The 20,753-nt window shown below is 42.8% G+C and overlaps 1 protein-coding gene and 1 long non-coding RNA gene across 6 annotated transcripts in view; one reads left to right on the forward strand and one right to left on the reverse strand.

The window, feature by feature from the left end:
• Positions 1-2,915: 2,915 nt before the first annotated feature.
• LOC102460681 (uncharacterized) lies at positions 2,916-12,270 on the reverse strand. Of its 2 annotated transcripts, none has more exons than XR_016348675.1 (5): positions 12,069-12,270; positions 10,346-10,405; positions 7,358-7,677; positions 5,279-5,383; positions 2,916-3,737 (listed from the first exon to the last, which is right to left on the reverse strand). It is a non-coding gene; the product is annotated as an uncharacterized LOC102460681 (long non-coding RNA). The 2 variants fall into 2 exon arrangements; XR_012901211.2 differs by lacking the exon at positions 12,069-12,270 and adding an exon at positions 11,002-11,164.
• Positions 5,394-20,753, forward strand: part of HHLA1 (HHLA1 neighbor of OC90) — a 59,143-nt gene continuing 43,783 nt past the window's right edge. For 3 of the 4 annotated variants that reach the window (XR_016348674.1, XM_089776162.1, XM_089776163.1), the window contains exons 1-2: positions 5,395-5,721; positions 20,136-20,240. Coding sequence is in view for 3 of the 4 variants with exons in the window: in XM_089776162.1 (XP_089632288.1) it covers positions 20,165-20,240 (76 nt within the window). In the remaining variant the exon portion in view is untranslated. Of the gene's footprint in view, positions 5,722-20,135; positions 20,241-20,753 lie in introns of all 4 variants that reach the window. The other variant, XM_089776161.1, reaches the window with a different exon arrangement.

Genomic DNA, 20,753 nt, shown 5'->3' on the forward strand with positions numbered 1-20,753 from the left:
TTCTGATCTTATTCAAACCCCAGTGTACATCAGGAGTAACTCAGCTGATCAATGGAGCTGCCTTGGTCTGAAGTCAGCTTAAGAGCCTAATTCCCATCTTATTTACTGCCAAATTTCAATAAATAGCAATAGGAAGAACAATATTTTTTAACAAAGCAGCAAGCTACTTCTGAATTTTGAGCTGCATTTGTTAGGATTAGGAATTTTATTGCTTTAAAGATTTCACGCAGCAGACATACTTTTATTGCCTGACCTATTTTCATAGCAAGAAGAGGACAGTATCAAATGCATTAAAATGTTTTCACAGAATGTCTTAACATTAGCTTGGCTTGCTTAGAAACTATAATAGTGTGAGAACACATCTGAAGCAACCGGAAAGATACACAGCAGGATTCCACTGCAAACACTTGCAGACAGCAGGAGGGGTGACATTTAGACGGACGTTTTACAATTACGGAGGTGAGCCATTAATCCATTGTTTACAGGCACTGAAATGTATTGCACTGGATCTTTTCCCTAGCCATCTTCCAGCTACTAAAGCTTGCCAAGGAAGAGAATGTTTCTGCACATGCCAATTTTATCTCTACTAAAATGCCACTGAAGTTATCAGTTATTCCAGGGATTAATTTGGCCTGAGCAGTTTAATCACAGACTCATAGAAATGTTGGAACTCAACACAAGTTAATTAACAAAGAAATCCAAGCCAGGAAAAGAAGATGTAATCATCTTTAAATAGGCGCTCATATATAGCGTGCTACATTGGCAACATTAATGAGCATTTGTATTCTGGCTCCAGCCAGCTCCACCTAGCCTCCCTTCCCTGTACATTAGACATGATTTTTGCAGGACTGCCATCAGGAGGGCACATGACGTTGTCCTAGGTCTGGGCCTAACAGAGGGACTCCTTTCCTAGAATCATGAATAATTTGGGCAACTACTCCCCAATGTCACAGCAGCAGAAGGAACATGACTGCTTCTTTTTCCGTCACTAGTCCCTTCATGTGTCTTTCTCTTTCTTCCTCTCAGAATCCTTTCCTGGCCAGTTTAATCTCCAGGGGCCTTTTCCTCTTTCATGGGCATTTCCAACTGGACTGGATAAATCACTAAACATGTAGGCTACGTCTAGACTGGCATGATTTTCCGGAAATGCTTTTAAGTTTTCCATTAAAAGCATGTTTGGAACAGAGCGTCTAGATTGGCACAGACGCTTTTCCGCAAAAGCACTTTTTGCGGAAAAGTGTCCGTGGCCAATCTAGACGCACTTTTCCGCAAAAAAGCCCCGATCGCCTTTTTTGCGATCGGGGCTTTTTTGCGGAAAACAAATCTGAGCTGTCTACACTGGCCCTTTTGCGCAAAAGTTTTGCACAAAAGGGACTTTTGCCCAAACAGGAGCAGCATAGTATTTCCGTAAAAAGCACTGACTTCTTACAGTAGGAAGTCAGTGCTTTTGCAGAAATTCAAGCAGCCAGTTTAGACAGCTGGCAGGTTTTTCCGGAAAAGCAGCTGATTTTCCCGAAAAACTGGCCAGTCTAGACACAGCCCTCTTGTGCAAGAGGGCCAGTGTAGACAGGGAAGAACTGTTTTGCGCAAAAAAGCCCCGATGGCTAAAATGACAATCGGGGCTTTCTTGCGCAAAATCGCATCTAGACTGGTCACGTGCTTTTCCGTTAAAAGTATTTCCACAAAATCATGCCAGTCTAGACGCAGCCTAGATGTCTAAATAGTAAAATGGGTGAACTAGAGTGCCTCGTATGGAACGAAGATATTAATATAATAGTACCACAGAAACTTGGTGGAATGAGGAAAATAAATGGGACACAGAAATACCATGATACAAAATATATTGGAAGGACAGAACAGGTTGTGCTGATGGGGAAGTGGCATTATATGTGAAAGAAAGCACAGAATCAAATGAAGTGAAAATCTTAAATCAACCGAAATGTTCCATAGAATCTTTATGGACAGTAATTCAATGATCTAATAATAAGAATATAGCATAAGGGATCTATTTCTGATCACCTGATCAGGTGGTAATGGTGATTGTGAAATACTAATAGAGATTAAAGAGCCTTTAAATTAAAAAAAAAACTCAATAATAATGGGGGATTTCAACTATCCCCATAAAATCTGTAGAGTAAAAATATAATTAAGAAGGCAAAAAAAAAAAAAAAAAAGAATTTGAAGAACAGGTAAGCAAAACCTCAAAAAGTAATAAAATTTTTTTAAAGTACATCAGAAGCAGGAACCCTGCTAAACAGCTAGTTCTGCCACTGAACAATTGATTGACAATAAGGTTTTTAAGGAAAAACTAAATGAATTCTTTGCTTCCACTCAGCGCCTCTGGGATGGTGCTGATCAACTGATCACAATAGGTGGGAGGAGCTGGGAGAGTGGAAGAGGAGCTGTGAGAGGGGGCTACCAGTGGATGCTAAGCCAGTTAGCTGAAGCGTGGCATATTTAAAAATATACACGTGGGAAGAGGAAAACAAATAACCTTCAGAGATGCTCTCTGTTGAACCTGGCTTATCAGAGCATGTCATGAAGTGGCCATCAAGCATCCTTTCAGACCTTGATTCCTGTGATTCCTTGAAGGGATTTGTCAGTTAAGCCAGTTATGGCCCATCAGAAAGTGCCAAATTGCTAACCAATTAACCTTAATGTTCATAATAATTTGATTAGAACTGGGTGTATCCTCTTGGGTGAAAATATTGTAGATCTGACTACTGAGTCCTCCTTAGAGATGTTACATGATTTAAAAGGCACTAACTCCATGCTCATATATCCAGTACACATGACAGTAAATACACAGCAGAATCTGGCTCTCACCTTTTCTTTTTTGATAAATAAACAATGAAATGATGATCGATTTGTTCCTAGTGAGGCATAGTTGAAATCTAAAGACTATACCCCTGAGAAAGCATCACATAATTCACTGGGATAGTGTTTTGAGTAAGAAGTCAGCATTGTATCTAATAATGATCCCTGTGTTAAAGTTGTTGCAGAACAAGGCCATATTAGCTGAGCATCACTCCACAGTGGGGCAAAGTTAAAATTGCAGAGTTCAAAGATGAAACGCTGTATGATGTAAATCCTGCTGAAAGTCAAATTATATTCATGTCCAGACATCAAACGATTTGGAATTGCTCCCAGAAAACACATTTTCTCAGGTACAGCTGTTTTTGTCTGTCACTATACTGGGCACTTTCATCCCAGTCTTGTTGATGAGTTATTCAGCAAGGATCAATGACAATAAAATCTGTGCTGGACTAAGGCAGATCCTTTCAATAAAACGTGTTTCCAAGTTACTCATGCTACAACATTCAATCCCAGTTCACAAATGCTGTCTTTTATTAGGTGAGTGTCACACAGAGCAAATTGGTACATTGTTTCCAAAATGAGATTTCACCCATATATGCTGCTTTACTGGAAATGTAACGTCTGAAGGTAAGTCTGCATAATGGAGTAAAGTCAACCTAAGTTATACAACTTCAGATATGTGAATACCATTGCCCGAGTCGATGTAACTTAGACCGATTTATTGTGGTGTCTACACTGTGCAGAGTTGACGGAAGAAACTCTCCCATACATCTACCTTAAGCTTTTCTCTGCAGTGGAGTATTACAGTTGACAGGAGTGCGTTCGGCAATCAAGTTAGTGAGTCTTCACTAGACCTGCTAAATTGACTTTGAGTGGATCGATCGCCACAGCATTGATCCACAAGTAGTGGAGTCTCACCCCTGAGAGAGAGAGAGACACGAACAAATTCTATCACACTGAGATGTGGACGAGCAGAGTTTTTCATTGCAGAGCACGCTAAACCAGGCAGAACAGGAATTTAAACCTGGGTCTTCCACATTCCAGGTCAGTAATCTGACCACCAGAAGGACAGATGTATAGGAGCATTCACTATGTGCACGTGTTCGTGTGCACACGCACACACACACACATGCACACACACACACTCCCCTCCCTCTCTCTCGCTCTCGTTCTCTCCCCCTTGCTTATTCATCACCCTGAGTTCCTCTGCAAAAATCACTTCCCTCAATATTTTCACCAATAACAAATGCACAAGGTGGGAGTTCAAACCAAGCCTTAGGTCTCAACACCCGTGGACCATGGTGAAGTTAATATACAGACCCAGATTGAATTGGAGCCCAGCAAACTGCCCCTTTGGGCCTGGATACAGATTTAAATCCAAACTTGATTGCTTGAGCCTGTCTCTCATTGATGTTTCTTGTTGTGACTGATGAGACACCTCCTAAAGTAAGACGTATTTGCTCAAGGGTGGGCAGGCAGAGAAATAACTAGATTGAACTTTCTACAAGTGTGCTTAGATGCAGATATGCAGGAGAACCCCAAGAAAGCTGGCAAAGAGCTCTGGGCCCAATGAACCAGGAACACCTGATGAGCTGACAGTCCTACTTAATGCAACCTGTTTTCGGAAATCCAGCAAAACATGGCTTTTGAATTTTCCAAATAGTACACATTAGCAGGCCAAAGTGCTACACCAAGGAACAGTGTTTTGCTGCATTAATTGGGTAACACCATAGCGCTCCTCCAGCTCACAAAGTTGGGATACACTATGAGCAGGCTGACTGATAGGGGAGGGGGACAGGGGACAACTGCCCTGATGCTAAGTGATACAAAAGGGCCCAGAACTCCCAACTCCCACTACTGGGGCTACAGCTACTTTAAATCGCTGCTGAGGTATGATTTCCAAATACAATCAATAATGTTGGGTGTCTTAAATTTGGGATAGAACCTCTGAAAATCAGGATTTAGGCTGGACACTCCGAAAAAGAAGGCATTCAAAATTGCAGGCCTCTTTTGGGACTTTGGATCTGAAACTCACTGGGTAAAGTCCTGGCGCCACAGAAGTGGATGACAACGCTCTTGTTAACTTCAACAGCCCCAGGACTTAATTATTTTCCTCTTCTGTATAATAGGGGTAATAATACTTCCCTACCCACACAGGACAGCTTTGGGACTTGATTGATTAACACCTGCATAGCATGTTGAGTTCCAAGGACGAAGGGGTTATGGCAACTTTGAGTTTTTCACTGCTTCCTGTGATGCTTCGGATGCAGTCGGTAGAGCAGTGACACCTCATCCTTATTACTTCATGTCATCACCATCATCCCTTGCTCAACTCTCGTCTTCCCTCATCATAGCCTTAGCAAAATGGCCAGGAAGTTTTCCACTGAAGCAGACATTTAGTTGACTATCAGTTACTTTATTTCAGTGTTCCTACCCCATTCTGTTGTCCAGAATCACTCACCTGAAGCACCAAAAATCTCCACGACTTTTTTTTGAGGGGCTAAATCAGATCAACCACTGTCTGTCCACAGTGACATCAGCCAATTTACATTGGAAGGTGCTGTCCCTTTAAATGAGAAAAAAATCCTTTCAGTTCTATTTTTCAGTGTAAGTAATTACTGCCCAAAGTGGTTTCACATCCTGACCTGCACTACGGCTAAGTCATTCCATTTAGGGATTCAGTTCAGTACATACCACAGGCACTTTGCTTGCACATGATCCTATTTCATTTAGCCTTGTCGCCTTTGGGATTATCATACCATTTTCACAAGATTTTTAAGGCAATTTTATTAAGCCTGTCCACTCACAGACTATTACCTTTCACTAATAGCTTATTAAAACAGTGTGATAACCTCCTGTCTATTTAAACTCTCTGAAGTTAATCGTCATATCAGGAGAAGCCAGGTAAGTCAGTATTAAAAGATTACTAGATATTCAAAATGAGAATAATTTCAAAGGGTGCTCTTATGCAGAAATACCTAAAGAATCTATTTTTGTCTGTGCCATTAATAATCAGTGGGGTTGTTGGACATGAAAAATGTTAGGAGAGCTTTTTTATAACATGTGATGTCTTAAATTTTGCTTTATTATAGAAAGTGTACATTTTTGTCTAATACAAATGAGGTGAGGGTAAAAATTCAGTCAAGATCATAGTAGAACTACCTTCTTTTTTCATATTAGCCAGAGAAAATGTCTTTAGACCTGTTTTTCAAAGTGTGCTTTCACCTGAGAGGGTGACCTTTAAATCTTGGATCTGAACAGAAACAGAGAAATTAGTATTCAGGGTCTTTCCCTCTTCTCTCCTTCAGCCTCTTAACTTCTGTTCTGCTCTGTTTAGCACTATAGATAAGGGGACAAACCAGTTGGTATCTGATTGGACTCCTTATGTGTTGGAAAAAAGAGAACATTTCAAACTGCATGGTTACTTGTCACATTAAAGTGGATGCAAATGAAGCATAGCTAATAAGTTAGTTACCTTGAATTCTTTGTTTGGCCAGAATAATGAAGAGGTACTTAGTCCTGAATCTCTAGGGTCACATAAGTGTAACCCAAACCGCTGAAACATTTTTGCTGTATCTTGGGTTTAGAAACTTTGGATTGGATTAAAACTTCATTGTGTTTTTTAGTGTATCAATTACCTGATTCAAGTCATGAAAATATATTATTAATAAGAATGAATTTAAAATTAATAATGAACTGAATTATCATATCAGATTGATTGGTGTCAGTATTTGTGGCTAGGAGTTTGATCATCATCCTACACGTAAGATGAGTTAGGGAGGAAAATGATCACTGGAACAGACATTGACAGTGAAGAAGTTGTATAGTTTTAGTCTGATTGTGTATTTCACTCAATGCAAAATTCACATTTGTATTTGTAAAAAAGGAAAGATACTATTGAAATTAGAATATGTATGTGTCCATTATAGTTCAGTTCGCTGGGTATTTGGATAAATAACATTAAGAACATTGCAATAACCCCAGTAATCACATTATTAATATACACATTATTTCAAAAAGCAGGGCTTAAATTGACTTGTCAAAGAGGTATTGTACAGGTTGAACCTCTATAATCCAGAAATCTCTTATCTGTGGTCTGGCCTCTGTGGTGATCCAGGATTAAGCACTCACAGGAAACAGTCGGGGTCCATCACTCAGCAACTTTTCACCCATCTTCCCAGAGCTTCTGGAGTGCCACAAATAGTTGATTTGCGGTGTTCAAGCTGAGGGAAAGGAGCAAGGAAGGGGGGCATTCTGGAGAAAAGGCTCTGTAGTTGTCCCACCACTTCCCCTTATTACCGCACATCACTGCTGTGTCAATGCCAGTGACAGCAAAGGGGCCGGAATTAACCGCTTCTAGTCTGGAATCAACCTCCTCTGGTCTAGCAAATTTCCTGACTTGGGACTAGTCAGGTCCACTCCTAAGGGTGCTGGATCAGAGCGGTTCAACCTGTATAGTGACATAGCTAGCAAGAATATTCAAGTTTTAATACATAATGATAACAAAAGCATATGGAAGGGAGGTAAAGCCAATTCTGACCATTTTCTAACTCTTAGGACTTGGCGGAGTCCTTCATGAAAATCAAGTTATCCCAAACTTGTCTACTCTGGCAGGATTTTCACTTTCCTCTGGAGCATCTGGTAATCGCCTCGATGAGAAAAAGCACAGTGGATCTGATGGATAATAGGTCTGATCCCATGTGGCAGTTTCTAGTTCATTGATTGAGTTCGCTGCTGCCACCCTTTCATTCCTCACTTAGATGCAATAACATCACTGATCTAATTTTCTATCTGAAGTCTATCATCGGATGTCAGTTTGTGTTTTACAGCTAAATCCTGCATTGTTTGCTCAGGCAAAACCTGCAACAACAGAAAATCAGTTCCTGAGCAAATCTTTATTAAAGTGTATTAATCCTACTTCCAACTTCACTTCTTTAATGTTGTTTAATCTCTTCCCCAACAGCATTTCAAGATTTGTTTTATGAGGATATACCTTTCCATATCATGTTGAAATAGACATACTGATTTTGCTTTAGCAGTTCTACACTGTGTAATCACACCTAGAATACAGGTGGATCACTGGCACAGAATTAGGATAATATCAGGTGAGAGATGCTAATGCAGAATGACATTGTATGATGAAAAATATCTGAATATTCTATTATAATGAATAGAATTAAACAGAAATATCTGGACAGTTTACAGGGAGCAGATGTAGGTCTCTTCATAGCCACAGTATTTTACTAATCAGATCATTCCACTTCATTCTTGTAAAAGGGCATGGGGAAAGTAGCTAATATAATAGAACATCTCTCTCCTAATTTTTCCAGTGTGGCAATTCTTACATTCTTTTATCTCCCAGCTCTGCTTTTCAGCTGCAAGCTTTGCTTTCTCCACTCCCTGTTATATCACGCAATATTGCACGGATTCTCTCTCTCTCCCTCTTTCTCTCCCCCCCTCCCCCCATTCTGCTACACTGTTCAGCTTTCTATCAGTTTTAAATAAACTAACAAAGAAGCTGAAACCTGGCTAGGAAAATACTTGGATACATGATGAAGTCCCCTTTTTTATCTGGGAACATTTGTTGAACCAAAGAATTAATTATAACTGTGCTGACAAACCTTGTTATTAGATGAAATGCAATTACAAACATCCAGAATTTCTATTATTCTTTTATCCTCCCAAAATGTGACATGTTGAGGTGGAGACTAATTACTCAGCAAAGCTCCGAAGCCTCAATTCAACAACATACTTATAGATATGCTTACATTTTTTTGCTTGGTGGGACCCTATATATCTAAATAGAAATACCAATCGAAGGACTTATCCTCCATGAATTTATCTAGTATTTTTTTGAACCCTCTTATAGCCTTAGGCTGTGTCTAGACTGGCTAGTTTTTCCAGAAAATCAGCCGCTTTTCTGGAAAAACTTGCCAGCTGTTTACACTGGCAACTTGAATTGCCGCAAAAGCACAGATTTCCTACTGTAAGAAATCAGTGCTTTTTGTGGAAATACTATGCTGCTCCCATTCGGACAAAAGTACCTTTTGCGTAAAACTTTAGCACAAAAGGGCCAGTGTAGACAGCTCAGATTTGTTTTCCACAAAAAAGCCCCGATCACGAAAAATGGCGATCGGGGCTTTTTTGCGCAAAAGCGCGTCTAGATTGGCCACGGACGCTTTTCCACAAAAAGTGCTTTTGCGGACAAGCATCCATGCCAATCTAGACTCTCTTTTCCGAAAATGCTTTTAACAGAAAACTTTTCCGTTAAAAGCATTTCTAGAAAATCATGCCAGTCTAGACGTAGCCTTAATGTCTACAATATCCTCTGTCAATTCCACAGGTTGACTGTGTTGTGTGAAGAAATACTTCCTTTTGTTTGTTTTAGACATGCTGCCAATTCATTTCATTTGGTGAGCCCTAGTTCTTGTGTTATGAGAAGGGGTAAATAACACTTCCTTATTTACATTCTCCATACCAATCATGATTTTATAGACCTTAATCATATCTCCCCTTCGTTATATATTTTCCAAGCTCAGAAGTCCCAGTTATATTAATCTCTTCATATGGAAGCAAATGGGGGGGGGATCTATCCAGTGTTCCCTCTAAAGGTGTGTGGCAGCACAGCGCCACCCAGTCAGTCAGCTCTGTACAGGGAGCCCTGAGCCTCTCAGTGGGCTAAGCTGATTAATCATCTGTGAAGGTGAGTTGCCGCACGGCTTCCAGGGAACACTGAATCTTCCATTGGCTAGTTCTGGCAAATGGGAGCTGAGAGATTGTGATGGGGGCAGGGGCAGCCAATGGTAATCCACTAGTGGGAGCAGAACAATTGTGCTGGGGGTGGGGTAGCACACAAAGGTTCCCTTTACCCCCTTACAGAAAGGCAGCTTTCAGCCCTGGCTGGGGCTGCTCCCTGCCACAGGGTCCCCGCAGGTTGGCCGCGGGCAGGACTGAAAGTCTTGGTGGGCCATATCTTGCCCTCCTCTTAGCTAAGGAGTCGCTCCTCTTAATGATTTAAACAAAATAAAATACCAGGACAATTGACTGTTCCAGCTATTACAAGCAGAGTCCCATTGTCGCATTGAATTGGGACTGGGACCAGTTCAGATCATCAAAAATTCAGATAAGCAAGAGAATGGGGAAGTGTGAACCTGCAGCGCCATCTAGTGGCCACAAGATGAATCACCTGCTCCTGGCCCTGCGTGTGCTGCTTGTTGGAAAAGCTGCACAATGGAGGGTTGGAAGAACAGGCCTCTAGTGCTCCCCCTCGCCATCTGTAATGACTCCAACTGATAGGACACCTCGTAGTACACCCTGCTGCTAGCAACACTCTCTCACAGATCTTCAGAGCTCCCCAACCTCCCTAGCCCGGGGGTAAGAGAGGATTGTAACACCCAACTGACAGAGCCAATCGGGAACTGTTCAGATCCAACCAATGCAGAGAAGCAGAACAATTCCCCAAGCAGCTAATTGGTTCTGGCTCATTTGCTGAGCCTTAAAGAGAACAACCAAGTCCTGAGTCTCCTACCTGTCACTGGCCTCTCCCCCAGCTCATCCAATCAGCAGAGAGACTCTGAGGAGCAGGAAGCTATAGGAAAAGGGAAATGAAAAGACAAATTCCAATGTTCTCAGTGATAATAACGGACAATGGCCTTGGTGGGAAAATAATTCTCGCAATGTAACTTAGGGTATGTCTACACAAGCCCCCTAGTTTGAAACCAAGCTCAGGATTTAAATAACCCATACTTGACTTGCATCTTGACTTGCATCTTCCCGGCCAGTCACCATTTTTGAAATTTACAAGTCCGGACTAACTGCCCGCACCTACATGTGGCAGGGACCCGGTAGTCTGAAATAAAGCCCTTGTTCAAACTACCTGTTAAACCTCATTCCAGGAGGAATAACAGGTAGTTCGAACTAGGGCTTTATTTCAAACTACTGGGTCGCTGCAGCGTGTAGACGCGGGCAGTTCGTCTGGACTTGTACATTTCAAAAAATGGCGACCGGCCGGGAAGATGCAAATCAAGCATGGGATATTTAAATCCCGGGCTTGATTTGCAACTTCAAATGCCTACATTAGCCTCCCTAGTTCGAACTAGGGGGCTAGTATAGACATACCCTTAGTGTTTCCCATGTCTTGCATTTGGCCAGCACCAGGTAGATCAGGCTGCATCAGCATCAAACCTCTCATAGGCTTTCACTTGCTCCACAGGGACGTCTGTCTTCTAGCTCAATTAGTTCTGGGAAAGGAGAACACTCCAAAGAGGTTCCTCCTCATGCTCACATTCGTCACCCTGAACAGACTTCAGGGAGGAGACTCCCTTAACACAGCCATGGGGCTCTCTGAGATTGCCCCTGCCCTGCAGCCTGTCCTATCTGGCTGTTGTCATCACCTCTCTGTGAGGTCACTGCCTCCCAATGTCCTTTAGCCAATAAGCTGAGGGGCTGCAAATGGCTTTGTGATGTCACTACCACTCACCCCCTGCCCTGCAGTGCTAATGTCGTGCATATTTGAGCTGCTCCACCTGTGCCAACCCCAGTCATTCAGTTTTAGTTCTGGGATCAAGCAGGCTGCACATGCACCGACTTGTCTCATGTAAGTTATGACTATGAGAAGAGAACATCAGGAGCAGCTCCCCTGACTGTGTCTCTCCCTCTCTGCCAAGATGGGATGCAGGGGCAAGGGAACACCCTGACTGCACCACTTGTCTCTCCCCTCCCCCATTCTGCACTGCTAGCAGGTGGATCTAGGGAGCAGCTCAGCTGCAGGACAGAGCAAGGTGGGGGGGGGGGGAGAGGGGCAGCTGAACACACTCTGCTGGTTGTAAGTATGCTCGCTCTGCTAATCAGCTGGGTGGGCTGGAGAGAAATGCTTGGCGGGTGGGATCCATCCCCGAGACCTGATTTTTCCCACCCCTGCTGTAGAGGCTCATACACTAAGATCCAGAGGCTCATACACTAAGCTATTTTTTTCAGGAAGAATGGCTCTTGCACAAGAGGGGGATTTTGCTCAAAACAGAGCTGGTTAGACGGCTCCTTTTTGCGCAAAAACCTCTTGCGCAAAAACAGCCCCTAATTAATTATGCAAATGAAGTGCGGCAATATACTAATCCATGCTTCATTTGCATAGGCTTTTGAGCAAGAGGGATGCAGTGTAGACGTATCCTTAGAGAGACAGCCAAAGTTGAGTTGAGGTGGTACAGATTTCACCACCTCCTTTGCAATGCTGTTCAATAATTCATTCCTCTCACCATTAAAAACATGTTCCTTCCTTCCAGTCTGAATGTGTCAAGCTTCATCTTTCAGACACTGGACTTTGTTATGTCTCTGTATGATAGATCAAAGAGTAGATCTGGTAAAAAAAATAGTTTACTATCAGAAAATCCAGTTTAATCAAAACCTAAACATTTTGTAGGAATGTATCCCTCAACACTTTTTTTTCTTCATTTTTCTGATGTCAAATCATTGCATTTCAATAATGTCAAAATGTTACGTTTCAATAAGGTAAAACATCAGTTACAACTTTTATCATCTCTATTAAGCTTTTATATTTTAATATAGTTAATATTTTATATTATGATGTTTTGGCATTAGCAAAAACTCTGTAATGTATAGTCAACATTGGCATAACAAAACAATTCAACATTGTCAAAACATTTTGATAGTTCCAAATCAAAATTACCTGAAATTCTAATCCAGAACAAAACAGATATCAAAATATCAGAATTGCCTGTGGAATGGAAATTTTCTTTTCATACCAGCTATATTAAAGAGCCCTCTAATTTCAGATCTACCTCCTCATGCAGGTACTTACCATGGGTAAAATTCTGGTCTCGTGGTAGTCAATAGCAAAACTTCCATCTGCTTCCATCATGCCATGATCAAGTCACCTCTTATTCTTTGTTTTGTTAAGCTAAATAGATTGGGCTTCTTCAATTTCTCATTGCAATCAAGTTTTTTTCAGAACTTCAATAATTCTCCAATTTGTTGTTAAAGGGACTTTAGGACCAAATGCTGATGAGGGAAGGTTCTCTGGATTTTGACTATATTTAAATGGTTTACTTTTCCATGATTGAATAATAGGTGTGAAATCATCATTTTTATTGGATCTCCTTACACAAACATACTGTTATGCCCCACCTGCTGGTACAGTTGCATCCCTCCCTGCTGCCTCTGATACTGCAATTCTTACACAGGCAAAAATTTCCATTTACTCTTATGTGAGTTTTGCAGAATAAGGAGTGGGTGCCTCCTGCTTGCTGAGATGTGACAAGATAATATCTTAGGGTATGTCTACACTATCCCGCTAGTTCGAACTAGGAGGGTAATGTAGGCATACCGCACTTGCAAATGAAGCCTGGGATTTGAATTTCCCAGGCTTCATTTGCATAAGCGGGGAGCCGCCATTTTTTAAACCCCGCTGGTTCGAACCCCGTGTAGCGCGGCTACACGGGGCACGAACTAGGTAGTTCGAACTAGGCTTCCTCCTTATTCCACGAGGAGTAACTAGGCTTCCTCCTCATTCCACGAGGAGTAACGGTAGTTCGAACTAGGAAGCCTAGTTCGAACTACCTAGTTCGTGCCCCGTCTAGCCGCGCTACACGGGGTTTGAACCAGCGGGGTTTTAAAAATGGCGGCTCCCCACTTATGCAAATGAAGCCCGGGAAATTCAAATCCCGGGCTTCATTTGCAAGTGCGGTATGCCTACATTACCCTGCTAGTTCGAACTAGCAGGGTAGTGTAGACATACCCTTAGACAGAGACTGGTTGGTTAAAAACACACTTCAGTATAAGGTCCTACGTTTCCCACCCGTTTGCACACATGCAAGAAACAACTTAAAAAACAACTAATAGTCTAGCAGCACCTGAAAGCCTAACAAAACTCAACAGTTACTATTTCAAACTCAAAAGCTTCAGGGGGTAGCCAAGTTAGTCTGTACAGGATAAACTTAAAAAACAACAAATAGTCTAATAGCACTTTAAAGACTAACAAAACATGTAGATGGTATCATGAGCTTTCGTGGGCACAGCCCACTTCTTCAGACAGTGTAGTTACCATAAGGACTAATTATGTGGATGTGAGCTATCCACTGATCCCATCAACAAAATCAAGAGTCAGGTCCCTATCCAAAAAACATTGGCTGTCTTCTCAAATCATGAGATTTCATTTCAAAGACTACAATATATATATATTGTATACAATATATATATATTGTATACAATATATAAGGAAAAGTTATTTACTTATTCCCACAATATAAGAACTGGGGGGTCACCAAATTAAATTAATGGGTAGCAGGTTTAAAACAAACAAAAGGAAGTTTTTCTTCATTCAGTGCACAGTCAACCTGTGGAACTCCTTGCCAGAGGATGGTGAAGGCTAGGACTTTAACAGAGTTCAAGAAAGAGCTAGATAGATTCAGGGAGGTTAGGTCCCTCAATGGCTATTAGCCAGGATGGGTTGGAATGGTGTCCACTAGCCTCTGTTTGTCTGGAAATGAGTGACAAGGGAGGGATCATGTGAGGATTACCTGTTGTGTTCCCTCCTTCTGGGGCTTGTGGTATTGGCCACCGTCAGCAGACAGGATACTGCGCTAGATGGACCATTGGTCAGATCCATTATGGCTGTTCTTATATTAGTTTGGTTTTGCATTTTTTAACTCCCCTTGACCATTGCCAGTGTGTGTACATATGTGTGTGTGAAGTTAGTGTTGCCAATACACCCAAATATACAGAGTAATGTGATTCTGGCCTTTGCTGTTACCTGATGGTGAGGAACATAAGAATATAAGAACAGCCATAGTGGGTCCGACCATTGGTCCATCTAGCCCGGCATCCTGTCTTCTGACAATAGCCAATGCCAGGGGCTTTAAAGAGAATGAACAGAGCAAGCAATCATCAAATAATCCATCCCCTATCATCCACTCCCAGCCTTGGACAGTCAGAGGCTAGGGCTACCTAAAACATCTCTGAGGTTCATCTCTGACCACCTTGGCTAATAACCACTGATGGATCCATGAACTTATCTAGTTCTTTTTTTTTTTTTGAATCCCATTATAGTTCTAGCCTTCACACATTCCCTCTGCAACATGTTCCACAGGTTGACTGTGAATTATGTGAAGTACTTCCTTGGGTCTGTGTGATTGCAGCTTCTCCCCACACTTCTAATTAATTCTGTGCCCCACAGTTGCCCATGCCACAGCCCAGAAATTAATTATACATCCCCCAACTACCCACATCAACTTTGCCCCCCAGCTCAGCAATCAGTTATGCCTCCCCCGCAGCTCCACATCTGCTGTCATCCCCTACATCTGCTTCTCTTGCATCACTGGTGTCCATCACCCACTTCTCCAATGACCCTGTGCCTGGAGATGCAGGGATAGAAAAGCAGAGTTGTCCCTGGGGGATGGGTAGTGGAGTAGTGGGGGGGAGTGTTGCAGGCTCTTCACTTTACAGGGTCCTACATACTGGCATAATTGGCTGGTGCAGTCAACCCCAGAAGTGACTGATTGGTCCTGGAAGTGACATATTTGTCTCATCTGCCCTGGGTCCCATAGCCTCCTAGGGACACCTCTGTGGAGGGGTGAGGGGGAAGGAGGAGGCACTTTCACAAGAAAGCGGAAAGAAGAAGAGAGCCACCCTGACCTGAGGAGCTCTTTCTGCTGCCCTCTTCTCACGTGTGAAAACAGCGTCGGCTCCTGAGGGAAATGGGCAGAGCTCCACAGGCAACAGCTTTGACTGGCTGCTCCTCCCATGGAGACTGGCTAGGGGGCAACCACCTGGCATCATTTCATACAAATCCCTGTAATTTGATCTCAGATGTTTCTCCCAGTGAGAGCTCCTGCAACAGGGCCACAATCACCTAACTGTGAATTTGGGAGAGATGGCAACACCGTAACTGCCATCACCGTAACAGGAGGTGGAGGGAGAGGAAGAGTTCAAAACTCAAAAGGCAGAACAAAAATCACAGACGCAGGATGTTGGGGCCAATTGTGTGATTTTGTGGCATTTGCCTCATAATTCTGAATTCTGTTAATCTTGTGCACCTTCTGCTTGGTCCAATAACAGTTGCAGGCCCCGTTGGATGCATGCACCCTCAAAATACATGTCATCCTCAGTGGGACAGAACCGGGACTCCCTCATTCAATCTAGCCCACAGAACAGGCCACGTCTTCACTACACGGAAGATCAACACTGCTGGGTTGATTTTCCAGGGTTCAATTTAGCGGGTCTAGTAAAGACCTGCTAAATCAAAGTCAGAGGGTGCCCCTGTTGGCACTGGTACTCCTGCTCCTCACAAGGAGTAAGGGAAGCCGATGGGAGTGTTTTCTCCCATCAACCTCCCTCTGTGTGGACGGTGTGAAAATGCGTTTTAAGATACGTCAACGCCAGCCACATAATTAACGTAGCTGGAGTTGCATATCCTAATTCGACCTTCTGCTGTAGTGTAGACCCGGCCTGTGAGAAACAAGCTGCACCCTATTCTAAAGAGTGCATGCAGCCCTGGATACCAGGCAGCCTAGTGAGGGAGCATCCCTCCCTGGATTCCCATGCTATTCTGTGTGAGGGAAGCAGAGGGTTTGTATTTGTTACCAGGCCCCAGAAGCCGTTTCCCCACTGTCCTATTGAAGGAGTTAATTCTCTTTCATGTTTGTTTATTTTGGGAACAGATTGAGCCTGCAAAGTGAATTTGGTCTCCTTTTACCACAGTGACCCAGGCTCAGGCATTCATTCAACGCGCACAACAGAAAGAAATACAACAGGAAACATCCTTGAGCCAACAAAATGGGGGAGTCAGGCTTTGTTATTTGTGTTTTTTATTTTTGCTTTTTAAAATGTGTCAAATCCTCATAGGAGCAGAAGAAAACAGACACATGTGTGTTACTGATGCTTGCTTTATGCACGTACAGTACACAGGCTGCAGTGATGCATGCACTGCTCTCACTTACCTGGCCTGCAGTGATAGCTGTATGGCAAGTTCTGGTCTTTTTCCACCCGTTGTCTCTCACAGTTGATTAAGGCTACTTGTGCTAATTCAGATGTGTTGAATTTTAATCATGTGGCTGGTGCCGTTGTTCATATATCTAACATGTTTGCAAATTGAATCAACCTTTTGCACCATGGCTAAAGAAAGCCTTTTAAAATTTAGCAAAACCCTTGCTAAAGTATAAAGTATCTTTTCATACCCCTCTAATGACCCCTCCCCCCAAAAAAGTCTGATCTGGAATGGGACACCCTCAACAGACAAGTGCCTTAAGGACCCCATTTGGTTCATCATACCTGTTACCTAGGGGCAAGGGCAACTAAGAAAATAGAAATTAAAAAGTGACCCCTTATATCGGGGGGCCCCTGTTTCAGAGGATGTACACCCCTTTTCCCGCATCTATCAATGGTTGGAGTAACCCCTCAGTGCGTCCTCCCAGTGTGATGTATAAATAAAGAAGGACACTCTAAAATAAGATAACAAATGTATTGGGGCATGAAATAACAATAACTGGGAAAAAAATGGGGATTTCACATAAGAACTAAAACAATAACACAAATGATAGTAAGCATCCTTACTCAACTGTGACTAAATAACAGTATGTAACAGTGTAGGGATTTCATCAGGGAGGCATGAAGCCTGGGCCCAAATGTTCCCATTGGTCAGAAGGAAAAGAAGAGACGACAGGAAAGAACCCAAGAAAGTAAACCTCTGTTCCATTCAGAGGTGCTGGTGTTATCAAGCTGGATGGTGCCCGTGCTGCCGAGGCCTGGGACCTACCACCCTCGAGTTAATTGAAAGCTCTCAGGGAAGGCGCTTCAGGGCGATCCCTGAGAAGAACTTCTGTGATGATGGTGGATCACGGCCGGTAACTCTTCTCCCTTCCTCATCACAGCTGTGGTGGTCTGATGCTGACAGGAGCATAGATGGAAGAAGCCCCCCCTCAGCAGCTGTGCAGGGTCTTAAACCCCTTCTGTGGCTATGGTTGCCAGGTGTCCAGTATTTTTGCCTCCTGTCCGGTAAAAAAAATTCAGAAAATACCGGACACCTAAAACGTCCATTATTTTCTGGGTTTTTTTCCCTGCCAGGAGGCAAAAATACCGGATACCTGGCAACCCTATGACACACTCAGCAACCGGGCCTAGCTCTCCCCCCCCCGACCCCTACGCTGGGCCCCCTGGACCTCCCACCAGTACCCCCCCCTGCTTACCTGGTTCTGCAGGAGCTTGTTTTGTGGCTGGAAAGAAAAACACAATGACCACCGGCAAAAAAGCCTCTTCTTAAAGGGGCCATGCTGATTTTTTATTTTTTAATGTTTTAATTTTTTTTTTGCTCAACAATTTTGATCTCTTCCCCCCCCCCCCCCCCCGCTTTTTTTTTTCTCAACAGAATTTTTTTCCTGTTCTTTTTGGGGTTTCTGTGTGGGAGGGGGCATGGGGTATTTTTGGTTAAACCATCTGGCAACCCTATCTATGGCCTGCCACCCTGAGGTGATGGCATGTTCTGAAAACCAGTTCTGGCTGGGAAGAGCCAGCACAGTTCCAAGTCCCCAGCTGCTGACAGGCTCGCCCATCAAATGGAGTCCTTGGGTCAAAAGCTCACTGCCTCCATTTTGAATAGTTCTAACTGAACTGTTTTAGTCCCAACGTACCTAACTGGCCAATAGAAATGACCAGATGAGGATCCAGTACAGTTCTTAGCACCTACCTAGTGGGCACATCTGCTTCCTGTTTGAACTCTGATCTGCTGATGTTAGTGACAGGTCAGTTTCACTCTTTTTCACTCCCGTCAGTTCTACACACTCTCTAAGACAAAGGGAAAGTAAACTGCAATTGGTTGTCTCATGCTTCATCAATAGAGTTTTTAACTAAGGTCCAAATGCAGGGTTACCTGGCCCATCCCCAGGAGGCAACTGCCCTGGGGCCCGGTGATTGAAAAGGGTCGGGGCCTCCCAGATACTGCTGCTGCTCTTGTGGCAGCGGCAGCTTCCAGAGCCCCAGGCCTTTTAAATTGCCACCAAAATGTCATGTCATATGCTCCAGGCAGTGCTGAGGGTTGGTTGCCCCCAGCCCCTCCCCTTTTGCCTGTGGCCCCACCTCTTCTGGGAGTATGGAGTCAGCACCCCCTTGCCATCTTGCCCAGGGGCTTTCTCACTAAACCAGTGCACAGAAGGCAATGGGCTTCGACAGATGAGTGAGAAACAGGGTGATCTGGATGATGGAACATTAGCCTAAGACTTACAAGATTAGGTTCTATTTCTGTTTCTGCCATTGGCCTGCTGAGTGAATTTAGGCAAGTCATTTCACCTTCCTGTGCATTATTTGCCCATTTATTAAATGAATATAATACTCGTACCCTTGGTGAAAAGCTTTTAGAGTGAAGAAAATGTGCTATATAAGAGTTAGGTATTATTGTTATATATTGATGGTAAGGATGCATTATTCAGAAAAAAATAAGCTTGACTGTCAGATCCCAGTTTGAATTTGCAAAGGTAGCAGTTAAGAGAAACATCTTTCTCTCATAAGATAAGTAAATGTAACATGGACCCACTAAAAATGGAATCCCTCAGTACCGCTTTATTTTCAGCCTTTATTTTAGTTTATAACAATGTAAATACGAGGAAAGCTGAGTTAACAGACATGGTAATGATTTGTTAATCAAACATTATTATCCTGAGGCTAAGAGTCAAATGTGTATTCTTACCATTAACTATCAAGCACGGAGAAAGTTGTGTCTGAAAAATAAATTAGAAAAAAAGTTTGCTCTTTGTTTTCATGAAATCGTCCCTCTGAGTTTCTGCTATTGATGAACCTGGCTGACATTTTTTGATACTGAAAAACGGGAGAAACTAATTTAAATAGACGTTGTCAACATTTCTTCCGTTTTTCCACCCAGCTCTGTCTCTCATTATGAGTCGGTGAAACATCTGTAAACTGCAGTATTCACAGTTCCTATCATTCAAAAATCATGAGTCAGAACGCAAAATACCATGAGTTCAAATCAAAAATCATAAATAAGAAATTTTAGATTTTTTTTGTTTAGGTTTTTTTTCAGGGTTAATTGTGTGTTTGTTTCTATTTTCTTTTGTTTTGTTTTGCCTTCTGAGTTTCTGAGCCTTCAGGTCACATTTTCTACCTTTTTCTCTGCAACCATGAGGGCAAGAAACTTAATTTTGTTTTGTTGTTTCAAGTGAAAGCGGAGATTCTCACATGATTCTAGAATGTGAAGATTAAGAAGAACGCCAGATATTGCAAAAAGTTGGAAACACTGAAATTGACAAGCGTATTGGCTCTACTTAGCTTCACTAAAATCTTGTTTATTTCTCCTAAAACAGTTGAAACGACTAGGAGGTAGATTGCCAAAATGCCATGGTTCCATCAGCATGTGCCTGTTAAATTGAGTATAGGATTTCTATGCTTCCTTCTCATATGGAACTTGGGTAAGTGCAAAGTATTTCTGACGCATAAATATTTGTAAAATATGTGTTTGGTGTTGTGTGTTTTCAGGTCTGAGGAGAGCTGTGTTAGAACTAACTAGGGGCCAGCAATTGATGGGCTTCACAATGAACCATATTCTTGAGTCTGCCAGTGCAATCCAGACTTATTTGGCATGGTGGTTGGGCCTCCTCTAGTGGCACCTAGATCATCCAGCACTTGGTGAGTCAACTGAGTAGCAGCTGGCTTGTTAGCTTATGCAGCAGAGGCTCATACACTAAGCTTCAGTGGCCCCAGCTTCAGTCCCACCTGCCAATGACCATGCTCTGTTGGTGTTACACCAGGATTAAGATGGAGAGACATGTTGGCCTGAGAGGTTTGCATTGATGCTGTCTGGTCTACACCTGATCTGCAAATAAATGGAAGACTTCATTCTCCTGCACTGTCGAGCCTACCTCTTCTATATTACCATTTTGTAGTATGGTTGTTTCTAGTGGCTCCAGTGGAGATCAGGTGCT

This window comes from Pelodiscus sinensis, chromosome 2 (assembly GCF_052426305.1).
Source record: "Pelodiscus sinensis isolate ZL-2025 chromosome 2, ASM5242630v1, whole genome shotgun sequence".
In the NCBI taxonomy this organism is placed as follows: domain Eukaryota; kingdom Metazoa; phylum Chordata; order Testudines; family Trionychidae; genus Pelodiscus; species Pelodiscus sinensis.